General features: G+C 39.5%; 1 protein-coding gene across 6 annotated transcripts in view; it reads right to left on the bottom strand.

The window, feature by feature from the left end:
* tcf7 (transcription factor 7) overlaps positions 1-10221 on the bottom strand; it is a 60808-nt gene extending 50587 nt beyond the window's left edge. For all 6 annotated transcript variants that reach the window (XM_079355853.1, XM_079355854.1, XM_079355855.1 and 3 more), the window contains exons 1-3: positions 9659-10221; positions 9198-9267; positions 7762-7868 (exon numbers count right to left, since the gene is read on the bottom strand). In XM_079355853.1, the coding sequence (XP_079211979.1) occupies positions 7762-7868; positions 9198-9267; positions 9659-9841 (360 nt within the window). In that variant the 5' untranslated portion in view covers positions 9842-10221. The remainder of the gene's footprint in view (positions 1-7761; positions 7869-9197; positions 9268-9658) is intronic.
* Between the last annotated feature and the right edge of the window lie 9544 nt (positions 10222-19765).

The following is a 19765-nucleotide window of genomic DNA, read 5'->3' as shown; positions in this document are numbered from 1 at the left end:
TTACAGGAAGCGTGGGAGGAATTATGGGAAATGTGATCTTAATTTAGAGAAACAGCAGCCCTCACACATCATCAGCTGAAGAGACCCTAACCCAAACAGACTGCAGCTGGGCATCATTAACAATAGACAAATTCTCAACAGAAAATGACAATCGAATAGATTTGACCTCACGTGTCTTGATGTGTCAAAAGGCCAAGATTGAACACTGCAACAAACCGACACTTCCAATGCCAACACCTGTCTTTTCCTGCTCGTCCCACCTCGCCTCGACGCCGGAAAGAAATAAGTGGATGAATAATTACAGGTATAAACACCTCGGGGCCATCTCGCGTTTCTATTCCCCTCCTCTTCTGATATTCTTTTAAACATTTCCGCCTCTTGAAATAGTCTTCTGAACTGCTTCTCTTTAGGTGCTTTCACAGAGCGCTACTTCAAAGCTGACAGGGGGGGATGAGGTCGCTCTTATGGTCATTTGTATTTTAATCCCCCCCCCCCCCCCACCCCCCCTTTCGCCTGCTTCTATAATGCTCATCCTAACTCTGCAGCACTCCACTTTTTTTTTTTTTATTATTCTCTTCATCCACGTCTATTTTGATCTCCCACTCATATTTCCTGCAGCAACGAGGCTCAGTCAGTCTGCCAACCTGTGACCACACACAAACACATCTGTGAGGGTGTCTTTTCAACAGATAAACTCGATTGTCTCTTATTCAATGCTTCACCTTCTCATCTTCCAAAGACCTTACGATGTGAAAATTCTCTAGTCTTACCTCTACACGTTTAAAGTTGGAAATATTTGTAGGGGTCCGAATGTAGTTGTTAATGAGAAAAAAAAACAACAACAACTACTCTTAAAGAAAGGCCTCTGCAGATTGAACTGACTTCTGAAAGAAATAAAGAGAAAACAATGTGCAGAATTTTCTGTGACTGAAGGGGGAAAGTGCTCTCATAATATCGTCACAACAGTGGATTTTTCACATTTGGCCAAGAACAATAATGTTGATTTTCCGTCCAATCAGAAGCCTTCATTTCACCATGTATTCTTGGCTTTATACGACCGTAGTCTTGAATTTTAACACATCGCAACAAAAGTGAGTTAAGACGCCAAACCTGCACTTTATAAGTCCAACGGTTTCAATCAAGTTTAACAACGTCACGTGAATGACGTGGACGCTACTTCACGTCTCTCAAGTCAGGAAATATTTCTGACGAGACTTTTTCTCCAAAAGACTTTGAGAGACGCAAGATTTCCACCCGACTCGAGCTTCTGCACCCCTTCTAGTGAAAGCAGCTTTTCTTCTTACGTTTGAGTGCTGGGGTCCTTATCATAGCCAGTCAGAGGCAGGGAGGCCCCAACGCCGCTCATCCCAGCCCCTGGGTCTGTGTAAATGGGGGGGGGGGGAGATTAGGAAGGCCTCAGCCTGTGTTGCTGCCATTGTTTACTCAGGGACTAGGGGCTGACTGAAAAACCCCCCTGTCAACACCGCAATACAATAGGAAACAAGGAAGTGGCAAGATCCTCGAGGCTTGCACACACACATGCCATTCCCTTGATCTCGGAGGATCGACTTTGTATTATTTGGGAGATACAAGGAGGAGGAAAAAGGGGGGGGGGCTTGTTAACACCAGCGGCAGAATGGTGAATGGAATACGAGGAAGAGGAGGAGGCATGTGAAAACGTTTACGGACTAAAGACATGAAACGTAACATTCCCCTTGAATAATAAAAAGCAAACAGGCTGTCAGTTGAAGTGGTTTAAGAGACGCTAATTAATCGAGCTATTTCCTAGCACGGTTACACTGCTGTGGTTGGTTCAGGGAAGTCATGAGGGGACATTTTGAAAACTGAAGAAAAATAAATGAATGAATGACAAGTATCACCCCTACTCTTTCCAGACGTGTCAACACTCTCAGCAGTCTTCCTTTCAATTTTGGTCTGTGAAAAAAAAAAAAAAAAGGAAATTCAACAGGAATTTCCCCCAATCAAGACGCCGACACTGCTCGCTGTTCTGTACATTCCACTGAGAACGTTTTCACGCACGTAAAGACAAATGTTTGTCGATTTTCCTCGATGCTCAGCTCACACAGTAAGCGTGTCCAGGTCCTGTGAGCGGGAAAGACTTTCAGAGCAGTGTGCTGTCTCTGGAGTTTGTTGACGGCTTGGTGTGACCACAGCTTCCACATCAGAGGGAGTTTCACAGCCTCTCTGACTGTGAATAATATGCACACCACTGAATATCAAATGCTAGCTTTAATGGCTAATTGTTTCAGGGAAATGATCTGCACAGGAACACGATGACCGTCCCCAATGTCTGAACAACTTTACAAAAGTTCGATTTCCATCTATTAGGGGTTTAAAGCTGCTCTGAATAAAGAAACTACAATCTGCGCTTCTTTCAACCCGACCAATCCACAGACGCACTGAGCTCAAAGTGATGGCCGCTAAGAGTTAGTGATTAACATCGAGTGAAAATATTCGTCCAACTAAACCCAACGATTCCTTACGCTTGAGTCATCGGCCGCTTCAGAAAAAAAGGACGGCTCCCATTAGTCTTAGTGGGCGGGTCAACCACTAATCTCGAGCCCGCCAATCTCCGTTAAACAAAAGTCACGCAATACGGCGTTGTCACACAGAAGTCTGATGCCTATCAATGCGATGTTTCACGTTGAAGGATTTCACTGACAGACTTTTATTGTGAAGCAGACACAGGAAGTGCAACTTTTAATTGAGAATGCTGACGGTAGAAAAGTCACTCTAACATGGGCATGTCTGAGATTCTTAATACTATTCAATGGACAATAAGTGAACGTAGACAACAGTGATCCAGAGGAGCAGGGGAAAGGAACAGCGTCCCAGTCCTCTTGTTTCATTGCAAAGCTTTTGATTTGAATTGCTTCAATGTTAACTGATAAATGGTTTATGCAAAATAACAACACTAAGACAAGTCAAGAAAACTGCTTTTGTCCTGTTAACTCGTTCTTTCTTCACTTTAAACTCGTCAAGCATCGAAAACGACCGCTCACACTCTTCTTACTTTTAAAAATGGATCTACAATTTGAAGTTGCTCAAAATAAAAACTTAAAAGGTACATTTACAAGGTATATTTAGATTTTAAAGTGAAATTTAAACGTTGGAGAGGTGAAACAATTCTATACTATGTTTTCTGAACTAAAGACACAAACTTTATTCAAAGGAAACGATAGGTCCCTGAACACTGTTTGGAGCTAAAAAAAAAAAAAAAAAGGACTTCTCACATATTATTTGATCTTCAGTGTTCCAGGGAGGACATGTTCCTCTGAGGACAGTTTGTGTTTGGAGTTCTGAACATATCACAGAATCTGTATGCTTTCACATTTCTCTACCACCAAATGCACCTTTCAGCAAGATGGAGCCTTTTTTTTTTTAAACTACTGGGTAACTTGATGATCTCATACCGATCAGGCCACTGTCACTAAAGAGAAAAGAGATAGTGGAGGAAGGAGGAGGAAAATATGGATGGATGCTAAAGTATTACAGACTATGTCTCCTTCACTGGGGTTTGACTCCTTGAGACGACAAAGACACACGCTCTGCTGGTAATCCACGGAATAATAAAAACAGCCAGTGAAGGAGTAACACACGCTGGCACATAAAACACACCACGAGCACTGCAGACAAGTGCCAGCTAACGGCAACAAACTTAGGGAAACACACACGCACAGAAAACATGCCAACAGCTTGTATGCATATGAATATCCGTTGTGGATTGTGTGTGTTTGCCGTTTATTACACAGTCTTACACACTCTCAATGTGGCTTTATCTGAAGACAACAAGCTGAGGGAGTTTATACATATCTCTGAATCCCATAAATCCTTTTTGTTTGGCCACTTCCTCTGAAAGGGCTGCTGATATCTACATCAGTGTAACAACAGGGAAATGTCCCATGAAACGCAGTAATAGCAGAATGATGTGTGAATGGGATGAGGACGGCTTGCAGCAGCCTCTCCAGTGTGCAGGCTTCACTTCCCAACACGGAGATTAGACGCCGTTTTACATGAGATTTTACATTCATACCAGAATATAAAGGGAGGTTTTTCATCCATCTTTTCTTGTCCGTTTCAGATTATCTGCTGGCGTGAATGTGGGAAAATAAGGTTTATCTTCAGACAATAAAAACAGCTCTGAGAATCCTTTTTGTCCCCCGCTGCTGTTCTGGAAATGATGCGACCCTGATGTTACAGACAAATGTTTGACGTCCTTGGTCGGGCTCTTATTGAAGCGTTCACTCTTTGATATGTACAGTATGAATTCATAAGACTTGAATGAGCAGATAAAAAAAGGATCTGAACATGGAATTATTATATTAGTCGTGTACAACAAAAGAGAAACCAGCACGGCGAGTAAACCCAGAGGAGCAGACGATGCACACAAACAAATATTACAACTAATATCTGACTTACAGCCACTCAGCTGCTGCTCTCACAATGAGTTCAGAACAGTTTACAGGAACACACTAAGCTTTTAAAGAAACTGCCCATGTTGTTGATAAGTTGGTAAATGCTTACACCTATTCCCTGAAAGAAGATTACATAATATTCAACTTCAGATGAGTTTCTGGAATAATAGTTTGGTCTGTAAAAAATGAAAAAAAAAGTCAAGTTTACAAACTGAAGCTGAAGGGAAAAAGCCTCAGATCTAAGAAGCTGCTTTTAAAAAGAGCTTGGAGTTTTAGTTCAAAAATGTAATCACATAGAAGGTGGTTGATTTGTAGTTAAATTATTTCAACTCTAAAGACATCATAACTCTGCAGCAGTTTATATAATCTTCACCTTTATGACACAGCTCCAAACTGACTGAATAGAACTTTTTTTTTTTCAATCAAAATGTAAAATACAGGACTAAGCAAAGCAGCAGAACCCGGTACATAACACAAACATTCAGCGAAAAAGTCCCAAAAAATACCGAGCGACGTTTACTTTTGTTTCATTTGAGACCAAAATCAAAAGAAAATCTGATAATCATCTTTCTGTGTCTATGAATGTGTGCCTGTGAATTTATTGTTTTTACATCATTTTACACTGAAAACCTTCCGTTCTGTTTTTTTTTTTTAAGTTTCTTTAAGTATTCTAAAAATCTTTGGCTCTTGGACATTTTTAATTTTTAAAAGATTTTCTATGTACAAAAGATAAAGAGCAGAATGACTCATGACTTCACCCCCGTCCTGGACATGCCATCGGCAGAAGAATGAAACAGTCTAAAGACCGAGGGACGGCGGTCACACATGGAAAACATACAGACACGTGCAGACTGTCTCTGTGCTCCTGCTTTGTCTGTCAAGGAACTTTGTAAACATCTGTTTTTAAAGGTGCAACATAAATAAAGGTTACTATTATTGTTATTAGACAGGCAGACACACACACACTCACAGAGGTGATGCAAATGAACACCACAACACTTAAAAACACCGAACGCAGGCCTGTTTTTCTTCCAGTCCTTTAAGTTTCTGATCCATCTCTTCCAGCCATAATCATCCCCCCCCCAGAAACCCCCCAGACTAAACCACCACTCTCAGGCCTTTCAAGTGGCAGGTAGACGGGGCCCGATGCGCCGCTATCGCTTCACAACCAGCGGGCTAATTACAAGGGCCACAGCAACAAGTGAGCATTGTGTGAAGTCTGGAAGACACACAGGGAAAGAAAGTGCTCTTTATCTTGGTACCAACACCAACACCCCCCCCCCCCCCCCCACACACACACACACACACACACACACACACCCTCAACAAAAACAATCTGTAGGAGGCTGTGCTGCGGTTGGCACACCCGGGCCCGAGAAGGAGACGAAGAAGAAGGGGAGCAGATTATGAGGGGAAGGGCGAAAGGAGAGGAGACGCGTCGATGAGCCACACATACCATCGCACTCGCTCAGCGTGTTTGTCTAAGTCGACGCCGGATGTGTGTTCTGTTATGCAATGAAGATGTTTAAGGAAATACAAGTGCGCTGTCTCGTACTAGAAGTTCATTCATTTAGGGTTCTCAATCACAGTGAAAGACACACCTCGGCTCGCTCTCAGACAAACAAATTCCACTTCAAAAAAGTGCAACGTTGTGTAAACATGAGAGGCAAAAAAACCCCCAAAAAACAGGCTGACTGTTTCAGTCTTAGAGTTTCGGCTGATGTAAAAAAAACAAAACCAAAGTGTTTACTTAACCGTTCAGATATACTTTATTTCTTAAGGATGCAATCATTTCTTTGGCGGTTTTGACTCTGAGGTTTTTATTAAAATGAATACCAATCAGTATTATCCAAAGCTCGAGATGACATGCTTGAATCTTGCAAAACAGACATTTAATGACCGTCAACAAGAAGTGAAGAAATTATGAATATTTCACATTCTTAAATGAAATGTTCCTTTGCATTCGTTTCTGTCACCGTTTAAAACAAAAGTTGCTTTTTCATAGCATGGAGCTGGAAAAAGAACATTTTGAACATGTGAGGACTCGAGGCACTCAAGGTATTCTTTAAACAGCCTCTATCTTTTTTGACCCTTTAATGACCTTTTCTAGATCTCCACAACACAAAGCTGCATCTTGTCTCAGACTCTCTCACAGAGTTCAGCGAGTTATAGCAAATCACTTTTAGTCCTTAATGTAGATTCTGTGATGCACCACATTAGATCAGCCTACGTATGGTCACATCTCTGCTGTCTAACAACATCTTGTCTGCATGCTGGGGTGTGGGGGTTAATTCAGGTGACAGCATTATTCAACATGTGAGAAATGAGCAAAGCAAAGCCACTCATGTTTGGCGCATTTAGTCAAACTATCGGTGGATATCGGTTCCTACGGTTGACTTGGAGGGATTTTATGATTCATTTTCTTGAGCTGTCTGAGTGATTCTGCAGACTTGAAACGTTGCCATGAGTCTGTGCCGTGTTTGTTCATCACTCAGATTAGCCATTAAGGCGGCAAGGAACCTCTGGTGATTCACAGATGGAAAACGTCATGTGAAAACGGTTCACGATGACGCCATCAATCATATTTTAAATTTGGCGAAGGGGTAAACAAAAACAATCTCCGTTTTGCCTTTCCTCTCGAGGCTGCAGCGCTCATGAGGGTGAGCATGTTTTCAACACCACGTTATCTAATGCTGAGTGGGATTCGGCTGACAGCTCCTCTCTGGCTTTTTCAAATGTAATACTGTACTAAAATAAATGAACTGTTTCCTATGGGGAAGATGAGAAAAAAAATTCTTATATCTTATATTGTGAAATAAGACGTACAGAAACTCTTTGCAGGCAGGTGAGATGAATCCCATGTCATTCGAAGCCCCCCTCAGATATCATGAACCGACAAATAAAACACTCTTGAAAATGTATGTAGAGGGATAAGAATATAAATATCTTTGTGAAAGCTGAATATCAAATATGTATTTCTTAAGAGAGTCCAAAGTTGACTACCTCACAACAATCTTGAAATAAATCCTGAAAAAAAAATCCAGAAATACCCAAAGAAATATAAACACTATTTAACATACAGAACAGAAATGAGCTCCAAGGCACGAGCATCACCACCATCATGGTTTAAAGGTTTAACAACAGAAAGCACTGAAAGTGTTTAGTGAACACAAGAAGTTGCTGGAGTGCCCAAAGTTGCACAGCGTCCAAAAAAGGGTGTAAACACAAGCAGATACGGACCTCAGACATCCCCTCGAAAAAATCTGGATTGCACACATGAAGCAGTATATTACAGCCGGTATAAGTTAAACATGAGTGGACTTACAGATGGAGAGACTGAGCTGTTCGGGAGGTAGGGGTCAGGCAGCATCAGGAACGGGTACCCCGGATAACCTGGCGTCTTGTAAATGCCTCCATCTTGTTGCTTCGACACTGAGGTCCGATGGTAAAAAATAACAAGCAATAGTTTAGAAAATCATTTTAGAAATATCTTACTAAGACAAAGTGTATCCCTTTTTTAAAAACTGCTAGTTTGTGCTCTGAGAAGTTTGCTATCGTTGTAAACAATTATAATATATATATATATATATATATATATATATATATATACATATATATATAAAACACTTACTCCCAAAAATCTGCTATAAGATTTAGGTGTGTCTCAAGAAGTGATAGAAAAAGCGTAAAAAAATAAAAATGCATGCAAAGTAGTGTAACTATTTACAAGTGTTCTAGTTAGAACATGTTATAGCCCTCCAATGAGCACAGACGACAATACTTGAGACAAAAGCGTTACAACCGTCACCCAGCCTGAGAGGCGTGAACTCCTGTAGCCTATGTGTTATTTTTTTTTCTCTCACCACCACCCATATTAAGCATCAGAGGCCTCTTGAGGGTCAGCTATAACTTGGTTATACCTGCTCTCAAGACACAGAGCTGAACAGAACACTTTTCTTGTACTCTATTAGAACATAACAGAGCCATTGTGGAGCTTTCCCTGTACGTACCAAAACTTTAACCTGGCATGTAACCAGGACAACCAAATAGGCCGACACTTAATACTGATATCAGTATTATTAAGAGATTATGACGTTTTTTCCTAAGCAATAAAATTTCAGATCATTTTTACTTTCTTCAAATGACTGAAGTGATTCACAGACGACTTGTGTTCCTTCATTGACGGAGAGATTCTTTTGGGGGTTCACTATCAAGAAAATAAATATCTGAATCCCTGGTTGAGCCCACAGTTGAAGTCTGGCAACAACAAAAAAAAAGGTACATGGCATAAAAATGTCAAAGGTTGCTTTAGATAACGGCTGTCAATCTAAAATGTGTTTGGGTAAAGAAGGAAAGATAAATCTAAATGTGTAGTTTGAAGACAATAAGCCTATAGGCGTATTGTGTAAGAGTGAAATGATCTAGTTTAAAAAGGAGACTGAAGGACAAGAGAGTAAAAGAAGTGTTTCATGTTAACTAAAGGATGTCTGAATGGAAAGCACGTACCTGAACAATTTTATCAGAAGAAGTCACTAACTTAGTGACGGATTTGAAAGATTGCTAAAACCTTTTCTTTTTCAGTGTAGAAACAAACTAGAAACACCTGAAACAAACTCTATGAAGTTGGCTTTTAAACTGCAGCACGTAGCTTATAAAAGCCTCCCGAGTTACAAAAAGATACTGTAACAGTTTATCAACATGGTATTGTCAAATGAGCTTCCTTCACCGGACGTGAACGCTCGTGTTAGTGTTCCCTCTTACCACCGTTCAGTTGCTCCCGGTGTTTCTCCGAGAAGCCCCTCTGTTCGCCCTGTTGTGTCCGTCTGACCGCCTGGAAGAACCGACAACAAACACGGGTCAGGTAGGCAACTCAAGAAGAAAGCAGTCAGGAAAACATGCACACACACACCACCACCACCACAACAACAACAACAACGAAACAACCTCACTCAAGTTCAGCTAGAGTAGGCTCTGTTTGTCTCACTTAATGGTGTTAATGGTGTTTATGTTGGACATGGCATCACTCGACTGTAATAAACCTGAGGTAGGCTAGTTTGGGACTTTTACTACTGCAACCCTGAAGGCGATTGACGGCACTTTTCTGCTTCATTCAACGCTTGTCAGCAGCGTGTAAAATAAAACAAGCTTTCTCACTCATACACACACGCACGCGCGCGCGCGCACACACACACACACACACGCGCTCACTCCGTGCCACCTACCGCTGCGTTCGGACTTTGATTTATTTCCGACTCGTTCACCAGAGAGGACTTGAGGTCGGCTAGATCTCTCTCCGTGAACGCGTTTTCTTGGATTTTCTCTTCTTGCTCTCCTTCGTCTTTGAATGCTATCATCTCATCATTCGCTCCCAGGTCGTCCCCGCCGCCGCTGCTGAGCTGTGGCATGTCTGCTACTTTCCACCCTCCGTTTGCGATGTTAAACACTTTTTTTTCAAAGATGAAATTAGAACCAACAAAAAAAGTACAAATAAAGCAGAGACTTTCTGTTAAATCTCCGCAGTCCAAAGTGCAGGAACCCGCACTATGTACGGATAAAGTTGAGATGTGGCGTCCCCGTGCTCCCTGTTGTAGAGAGGACTAATGTTTCCCTACAACAGCAAACAGCTCATTTGAGCCCAAAGACAAGTCAAAGAGTCCCGACATCAAAGGGCACCGACCGGATGATTGACAGGTCCGATGACTTGTTGGGGGGTTGTACGATTGTTTCGGCGGAGGGCTGAGCTTCTTAAAGAGACATCACCTCCGCGAGCTCAGCTGCACAGACATTATTCATGACTTCCAGGGGCGTGTTCACACCACGCACGGTCCTCTGGCTGCAGACAGGCTCCTGGTTAAACTAAATAAAGTAAAAACAAAAAACGATTTGATGGGAGGGGTTAAGAGAGATGGTTAATTCAGAAAGTGTAGTTTATAAAGACATGACTACTTATGACTATAATGTGCTCTGGTTTTAAGATACTTTTTTAATTATGTTTTTGCATCTTTTTTTTTACAAGTAGTTATTATTACCTTCAGCCTTACAAACTTGCAGTTAACTTTCATGTCATGCCACTTAATACTTAAATACAACTATACAGCCATAGTTTAATTATTTGTGTTGTATAAATACATTGTCTTGGTATGATTACTTAGACCTCAAAATAAGCAGTTTATTGATCACTAAAAATGTCCTCATGCACAATTAATAGTTTGCTATCTGTGTATGATAAACAACCCTATTTATATAAATAAATATTGAAAATGTTTTTCTGTTTTTTTAATTATTCTTTTTTTTCTGTTGTTGTTAAGCACTTTGTCAAAATGCTGTGGAAAAAATATAAAATAAGCCTAGTAAAAGATTATTAAGAAAAATAAAAATGTGAGAGGCAGATATCGAATTGTATATACAATTTAAACAATTCAATATTACATTTTAAAGACTTACTTTTAAAATAGAGATTTTGAAATAAACAGTAACTCATTCATGAATAAGAATAACTATTAACATCAAACAGTGTTACACTCATATGTCAATGTTTCTTCATCCACTACTTTTATTTGGTCATTTCTGCCTCTATAGGGTTCTCACAATCAAAACAATGACAAATAATTTATGTTTCGTTTCTTTAATCACACAAAAATGCTGCAAACATTTTTAATTTGTTAAAATTCAGAGTTCACAATTAGTTTCATAAACTAAACTCTGGTATGCTGCATTGATCTGTACTTTTGCTTTACACATATTGATAAAACTAGAAAGTATTGCTGTTGGACATTACCTACACCTGTACAATAAAAATATTTTTTAGATATAAGCATTAATATTATATTAAGTACAACAACGTACGATGACCTGTGCCTGGGAGTATTGCATGTGTTAAATAATATCTGTAAATGCTAATCTACATAAAATGTGCATGTGCTTCTACATCAGATGTTTTTTTTGCTCCTAATACTGCATGAGACTTTCTGACTTTCACAAAAGCCCTACTCACACACGCACACATCCTGAGCTGCATGTTCAAACATAAACAGCCACATTTTTCAACCTGACTTTATCCAGAATTCCCCATGAAAGCTTCTTTAAAAATGTCTGCAATAAGCTGAGACAATTTATGAACCCAATATTTAGGGAAATTCCTGTGAGTGAGAGGGAGGGTTTGATGACGCTTGCGACCTTTGTTATGTTTTGCTGTGTTTTTTCTATGTATGCTCACCACTTATGTTCTTCTTGGTGCTTCTGTTTACTGTGAAGATGTCAAAATGACAACATTGCTATACAAGCAAAAACTGTCGTTGAACTTTTTTGCATCATACCTTGCCTCCTGACATGGCACTCACACCTCCCCAACCCAACCCACCCGTCGGACAGGGAAAAAACGTAACGCTTAGTGCATATGTAAAAACGACTTCAGCAGTCAGCTGTGGTGATGGACATGGAGAACCCTTTCATCTGCTGCTTGTGAATACAGTCCTGCCTGGTTAGCATTAACCAAATACCTTATCTTGGGTGCCATATAAAGGTTGAACTTTTCTTATTACAAACATAGTTTCAGTGATTCATACGAGAAAAAAATATTGTTTTTTGTAATATGCCACAGATGAAACTCATCTCCTTGGTATTGTCCTGATCTAGTTAGTGAATAACTTTGTTAATTATGTGTTGTGATTTTTACTCCTGTTCCCATGTCCTTTTGTAGCGGCTGTTGTCACACTGTTCAGTTGGTAGTTTTCACATCGTGGAACAAAACTCTTCATTTGCATAGACAGAAAAGTGGCAGCTCAGACAAGCAACTGCACAAAATGTAGGACATTCTGTGAAAAAACATCAGAAGGCACGGCATGCTCATCAATAACAGATACACTGCATGTTTTTGGCTGGTCCTTACATCCCCCAGATTTTGTAACAGTCTCCAAAACAGCAAAAAGTGTTAGCTATTGCAACTACTAGATCGGAGGAGGAGGAGAAGAAGAAAAAAAAACACACAGTTCAAAGATGAAGACTTGAAGTTCTGATTTCTTATCAAACTTTCCCTGTTTTTCTCCCCACGCCAATGCATTTTTAATGCTGATACAGTAGCAGAGCTGGTCTTCAGAGTTTTTAATTGAGAAATATTTATACACTCCCATGCTGTGACTTAATACTTGACTTAATCTTGAGTCGGTTGCCTTGAATGAAAATGATGATCCACAGCTGGGAAACAGAATTAAATACAAACAGAAAATGGGCCCAGTATTTGCATAAAACTGCATATTTATACAATATCGTCGATGCATATTAATAAAAAGATTAAAATGAGCGGTTTTAATGTATGCAAATCTAAATTATAAATGAGTTGTTTAAACTCCTTGTTTATTCGCCTTGATTAAATATAGACAGCTGTTTTTCCAGGGAGACAGAACCTCTTCTGTGCAGGCCACTCTGCCTTGTGAGCTGGAGCGCTCTGCTCTGATCTTAACACAAAGTATCTGTGCTGATGCTAACACACATTTATCACATGAGTTCACAGGTTCACCTCAGGTTGAAGGCTAGCATGCATGCAGCCTCTCTGTGTCTTTCATGCTGATGCACAGAAGAGCAATCCAGAAATGGTAACACAGGCTCTCTCTGTTGAAATATTTTGAGGTGCTTTGACCTACTAACACTTTCACAGTCTTTCTATATCTGCCTCTCTCTCTTTGTCTCTCTCTCTCTCTCACACACACACACACACACACAAACACACTCTTTGAATACAGCCAGAACAATGAATTGTTTAATTATTGTCATCATATTCAGTATGTCAGTACATCACTTTTGTGATTCACACAGTCTGAACATCTTCCTCATCATTTCTTTTTTTTTTTCCACCTCAAACTGCAATGGATGTTCTGACATCACGCTTGTTATTTAGCAGGAAGGACCAAATAAGGAGTTGTGCGCGACAGAAAAGATAAGCAGCCCACACAGAAAACAAAAGGATGTTAGCAACTGCGACCTCAGAAGGCGAGTGTTCACATACAGATATCAGATATGAGTGCCATATCTGACAAAAACTGATTTTAAAAGATAAAGGAAGTGCGTTTGATTAAAAGCTGCAAATGTTTTAATAATCCAAAAATTTACCAGAAAAAAAAACGAATTTAAAAACAAAAAAGTTTTTTTTTCTGATTGCAAATATTTGTAATAACATATAAGTCAAATTACTATTCTGAAAAACAACCTTAAAGGTATTTCTAAATACTATAATATTTGTCTCTAGTCTGTCTACAAAGATGTCTTCTCATGGTGTAAGAAAAGCCCAAGCCAACCAAGCCCTTCTAGAGGGGCGTGGTCAGACACAGCTCATTTGCATTTAAAGCTACAGACACATGAATAGCCTGTTCTGAGCAGGGCTAAAATACAGCAAAGGAGATTATAGGCATGATAAAATAATGGACCTGATTGCATTTTTACCAAGAAATTTCATAAATGTTTTAGGGAGCACAATTATTTGAAGTAGACCTTTTATAAGAAAAGTATACATTAATATTCTGTTTGCAACGGTTCTCAGCCCTGAACTGAACCTTAAAACTCGACATCAACATCACTCGCAGCAAGATAGAGATATACAGTTTTTCAAACACACTGCTAGGATATGATACTCAGGTTTTGCTTGCACAGAAGTGTTGCCCCTCCCAGTGGCTCCTACCCATCCCACCAGCAAAGAACTGTGATAAGTGTTGCTCAAGAGTGACGCAAGGACGCATGCATACCCAGCTGCCTGTTTAGACTGAAGTCACATTGCAAAAGATCCAACCTGTATCTGTCACATTGCAAAAGATCCAACCTGTATCTGATTTGGGACCACTGAAAGTGGCCCAAATCCGATTTGAAAAGATCAGATTCCATGTGACTTGCTGTTCAAATTGTCACAAGAAAAACAAATCTAATCTGAGTCACATATGAGCAAAAAAGGAGAGACAGAGAGACAGAAGGAGAAAGAAGCTTAATCTATTTCCTTACTTTTTTAACATGTTTTGCTACCGAAAAGCTGCAATATCACACACTGGGTAACCAATATGATGGGGCTGTTTGGTCCTCTCTCAAAGTATAAGGAGGCATAACAGCGGAGCTTCTTCAAAGCACAGAGTGAAATGGAGTGACGATGAGCTGTGCTTTCTCCTGGACTTGTCCTGCACCTGAAGGGAGGCAGACCTTGCTCATGTTTCTTTTGACAATCTTAAGTGTGATCCTTTCAAAAAAAGATTTCTCTTTTTTTTTCTCGCCCTTAGAACATAGCTCAACAACAGTAAAAGTGTTGTGTGCTACAAACATGAACTCCATCATCAGTATATAAAGGAGTCATTTAATACAAGTAGATCATTTCCATTGCTCCATCATTGGTGGGGGAAATGTTCCTCCTTTAAACTATTTTTTTTCTCCAAAGATGAATCACAGTGAGTTCAAAAAAAGATTATATACTATGCTTTCTAAAGTAACATCAGGCGCATTAAAGCTGCAGAGTAATTAAATCATGTCCTTTCATTGGGGTTAAGCCACATCCAAGCAAACAGCTCTTAACTGGAACCACTTGTGTGCTTTTTATTGGTAGTTTTCCTACAATCAAAACCATATTCCTTCCAGGCAGCATCCAGCCAGCAATGTGGAACCTCAACAAATCTCTCAGCAGTTTTATTTTGTGTTGAAGCTTCTACAAGTAAAACAGCAGAATTTTCTTCTCGGATATACATTTTTCAACCTGAAGGTGTTTTTCATCGGTTTTAGAGTTATGATAATAACTTTACCATCAATCTGTACGCATAAGCATTTAAAGGTTAAAGATGATGATGTTCATACAGCAGCATCAGAGCTACCCAGTCAGGTAATAAAGTCTTTTGCTAGCAATTGTGTGTTCCACTTTAAATAAACTATATATAGTTTTAATAAAAGCCTATATCATAGAAAACGCAATAAAGTGTTGACTAAAATTGGTCTTATGTTTTATGGAGCCCAAATAACCTTTGGATAATTTTTAAGTTCTGAAAAAGTGGTTGAAACACGAGTATCAAAGACAACACCAAGAGTAAAGATTCTTGAGACCAAGGACTTGAGAGGGGGAAGGAGGATACTGGCTCAGCAAAATAATATCTCAAAGAAAAAATAGAAATAACGTGTTATGCCAGATAATGAGGGTTATTCAAGTTCTATTCAGTGTTTGCTGATTTGAACGTGTCTGTCTCCTCTGCAGTCCCTTTACCTCTTCGTTAGCTTCTTATCAAACATTTATGAGCTGATATCACAGATCTGCGGAGGGGCTTTGGGGGTGAAGTCAACAAACATAAACAGTGGAGGAGAAGAGCTTTGAAAAACACATTGCTGGTCTGCAGTGGTGGATCAGTGGACGGAGATGCAAACACTTTATTTGTGACTCCGAGATCTGAAAGTAATGAATGTACATTTTATTTAATCCAAAGCAAAACAAATCGAGTAGAAAGTTCAGCTGCTACATCAAAAATACCCAAACCAGAGTTAATAATGCATGAATAAAATGTTTGATGATATAATGTTACTAAACGAGATCGCATAACAGAATTCAAAGCTAAAGATCTATTACTAATACATTTATTATGAAGAAACTCCTTTGCACTGTCTCCAGATATTATTTGAATTATTGACAGATGTTGCCACATGTAAAACACAAAATGAAATTTTAAACTAAAACAGTAAAGAGCCACACTTTAAATTGAGCTTCTTTGTCCACTGTTAAATCAGCAAAGTGAGGACTCTGTTCCAAGGTTCCCCTTCTGATGTATCATCCTTTTTCATTTGCCGCTATCTGTCACATTTTAAGAGGAGAATACCCTGTATTATTTTAAACTTTCCATATCTTTGTTTGGATAAAAATAAATAGCTTCAAATGCTTGCCTCCAGCATGCGCTCTTCTCCCTCTGTGCTCACAGGAAAGAGCGAGTGAGCTGTGGTTGGAACAGCTCCATCTCAGCTCAGGCTCGCTTCAGTTCATGAACTTTTTAAAGACGTGCATTAACAAATCATCTCTTGGCTTATGAAAAACAGGGCTGATAGTGGCTGGAAAGAGAAGCAGCGAAAGAGTCTCTGTGCCACACTGTCACCACGCACATACACACAAACAAACAAACACTTTGAGGTTTGTGTTGCTGAGCTGATTGAGATTAGGTGAAGGGATCTGCAGAGCAGAGGCACAAAGTGTGAAGAAAAATGAGTTGTTTAAAGCTCATCAGGCAAAGGTCTAGGACAGAGCTTTGCCAATAAATGTCTGTTTGCAAGTTAGACAGTCTGTGGTAGTTTACCTTTGAGGATTATTGTTGAAATTGTGAAATGTATTCCGTAATAAGTTTCTTAAAAAATTTACAAAGTTGTTTCAGTTTTTCTAAGTATTTAAAAAAAACTAAAAATTGTACGACTTAAAGCAGTGATTGTGTTTGCCCAATCGGGCCATTGAATTGGAACACTATGCTTGTTAGTTTGCAAGCCCAGGGGGGAAAATCATCATAATCAACACAATAATCAAAGTATGTCCGACTCTGCTAGGTGGAAATAAGCCCCCTTTCAGCTAGTTTCTATTGATCTTCTTCTGGTTGATTTTTTTTAATGAGTTGGCAAAAGTTTAACTGGTTTTATATTGAATGGTGAACATATAGACAAAGACTGGCGCGGGAATGGTGAAGCATGCCAGAATGTCTAGGCTGGTTTCAACCCCCAACCGCATTGTCTAGACGTGCCAGTCCCACAACAAGAAATTTGACTTAAGTCGTATTAACATGTTAAGACATATTTTGACATATTATAGTGTATTCGAGCCTTCATTTGGGTAACCTGAGTTACCCAAATGAAGGCTCCACGAACCCACAAAATTAGAAATAAACCCATCTAGTCCTTTGTTTGTGGTGGGCATTAGTTTGACAACACAGAGAAAAATACTTTGTTTCAAATGTGCTCCCCTTGAGTCTGAATGCTACCATTGCAAGCATTTGGGATATTATAAAATGACAGAATGAAACCTATAAGAGTCCTTGACTGAAAACAGCAAAAAAAAATGTAAACAAAAATGTGTTCAAACATAAAAAAAACCTAAACAATAGTTTCCTCGGATCTACTTGAGTTTGGGTTACATTAGAAGGAATAATAATGAGGAAGAGGAGGATCAGACCTTGGCCTTTTAGTCTACAGGTTAATGTGCCCTCTACTCACACACTCTCTTACACAGACACACACACACACATACACAACAACACACACACACACACACGCACACAGCTCACTGGCAGCATGGGGAGAGACGTGCTGTAATCTGGGAGGCAAGGAACAAAGGGCCTCGTTAATGCAGAGACTTGCAGGGGCCTTTGATGTGGAGCCAAGTCATTCACTCATCACACACACTCACACACACACACACACACACACACACACACACACACACACACACACTCACACACACACACACACACACACACACACACACGCACACAGATTCACAGAGAGAGGAAAACTTGCATATTTGTGCACAGTGACACACTAAAGGACGCACACATCCAGCCTCTTACCACAGAACAGCTAAAACACACACTTTTATACAGAAACACTGTAAGAAGTGTGATCTCCCTGAGAAGAGGCAGCTTGCCTGCTAAATAAAGCTTGATACATTAGATTAGAATCAGACAACACTAAACTCACTCACACACTGATGAACCACAAAAGCTGCAGCTTGGCTCGTTGGAAAAAACTATTTTTTTTTCATTGCACATTTTCAACCCTATGTGGTGATATCAGTTGTCAGCGTTTTGTTTAAATAAAAAGACATTTCCATCAACTTCAACAGTATTTATTTTTAGTGCTGATATGCAAATGTTATCATTGTTGCAGAAGAAATAAGGTTGAAAATATGTTTATTCTGCTCAACATAAACATGGTACAAGTAGAACTTTGGTAAAAATGATGTCAGAGCTGAAACTAGTTTCATAACAATCACCATCAGGGGTTGTCTTGGAGAGAGTTTGTGCAATTGGCTCTCATATCCAATCAAAAACCAGCAGGGAGAGTATAGGAGAAACTCAAAGCCCTTTTCACACATGCACTTTACATTTCTACTAAATTTAAGGACAGCCTGTCTCTGAAATCTTCCTGAGTTGCTCTTTAACAGTCACACACGTGATGTTTTCAGATTAGGGGTTTGGGAAAGGTCCAGAAGGAAAGACCCGATAAAAAGGACACCACAGAAGTCCCAGTGTAATGTTTACCAAGTCAGATGCTATGAAAACTGTTTTGTATGTCAGTGTTTTGTGTAATTGGTCATGTTCACTGTTTAAATGACAGAAAAGGAGGAAAGAAAATATAGTTGCAAAGCAGGGACGTTTATGAAGCAGCTCCGGTATAATACCTGTAGCATTCACACATGACAGATAGATATATACTGTGTGACCGAGGGACATTTAACATGGTCACCTAACTCTTTTTTTTGCTAGGAGGCCTACAATAAAAAATGTGTGTTTAAAGTCAAATTGAAAAATTTAGCAAATGCTGCTCACCTACACAATTTGGGGACATTTTTAAAGAGCTATGTGCACGTGTTAGAAGGGCTACAGACAGTAAAAATGTTATAGCATGCAGATGTTAGCCTTGACCTCGAAGCACTGGTGTTCAAAGTGCAGTATTGCAAAGCTGCAAATGTGGCTGTAAATGTTTTTTTGTGTTACTGTGTTATTATGCTAATTATTTGTACTATCGTCATCTGTATTGTTTTGTCGTTATTATGCTAGCTGAGTGGCTAATCCCACTTGTAACATATTGTGATGCAGGAAGCTGCAGCTGTCTGTTAAGTGCGGCTGTGCTGTTGTTCTCCTTTACTGAACCAACCAGATATTATTGGTGTGTTTGCCACAGACAGTGAGGCCCGACTCTGTCTCTGATGAAGGTTCTACCCAAAGTTCCTCATCCAGAACATAAAACCCCCCCGAAAGCATGAAACATCTAACAATCACAGTTATATTTTGTTTGACTTTTCAGCTTCCATTCTTTCCCTTTACCCCCACAGTTTGACGTCAGCAATCTGCTCCATTCTAATTTCATATTCAAATCTAATTGTTTGTATCTTACATTCCTTTTGCAAAATCCACGCCATATTGGTTTTAGGTCTCTAATGGATTTAGGGAAAAAGAAGCAAAGCACATGCACAGTCATCTGCTTTCAATGGAGAGACTGCATTTAAATTTACAAAAAATTTGATGTTGACAATATGATTGCTGTTTTTTGACACACCCATCCACTTTCGGTAAAACTTGAAGCAACTGTTTAAATACTTTACAGAGTAAAAAGATTGTTTTTTTCTCCTT

The sequence above is a fragment of the Symphodus melops genome (assembly GCF_947650265.1).
Source record: "Symphodus melops genome assembly, chromosome: 11".
Classification (NCBI taxonomy): Eukaryota; Metazoa; Chordata; class Actinopteri; order Labriformes; family Labridae; genus Symphodus; species Symphodus melops.
This window is presented reverse-complemented; position numbering and strand designations above follow the sequence as displayed.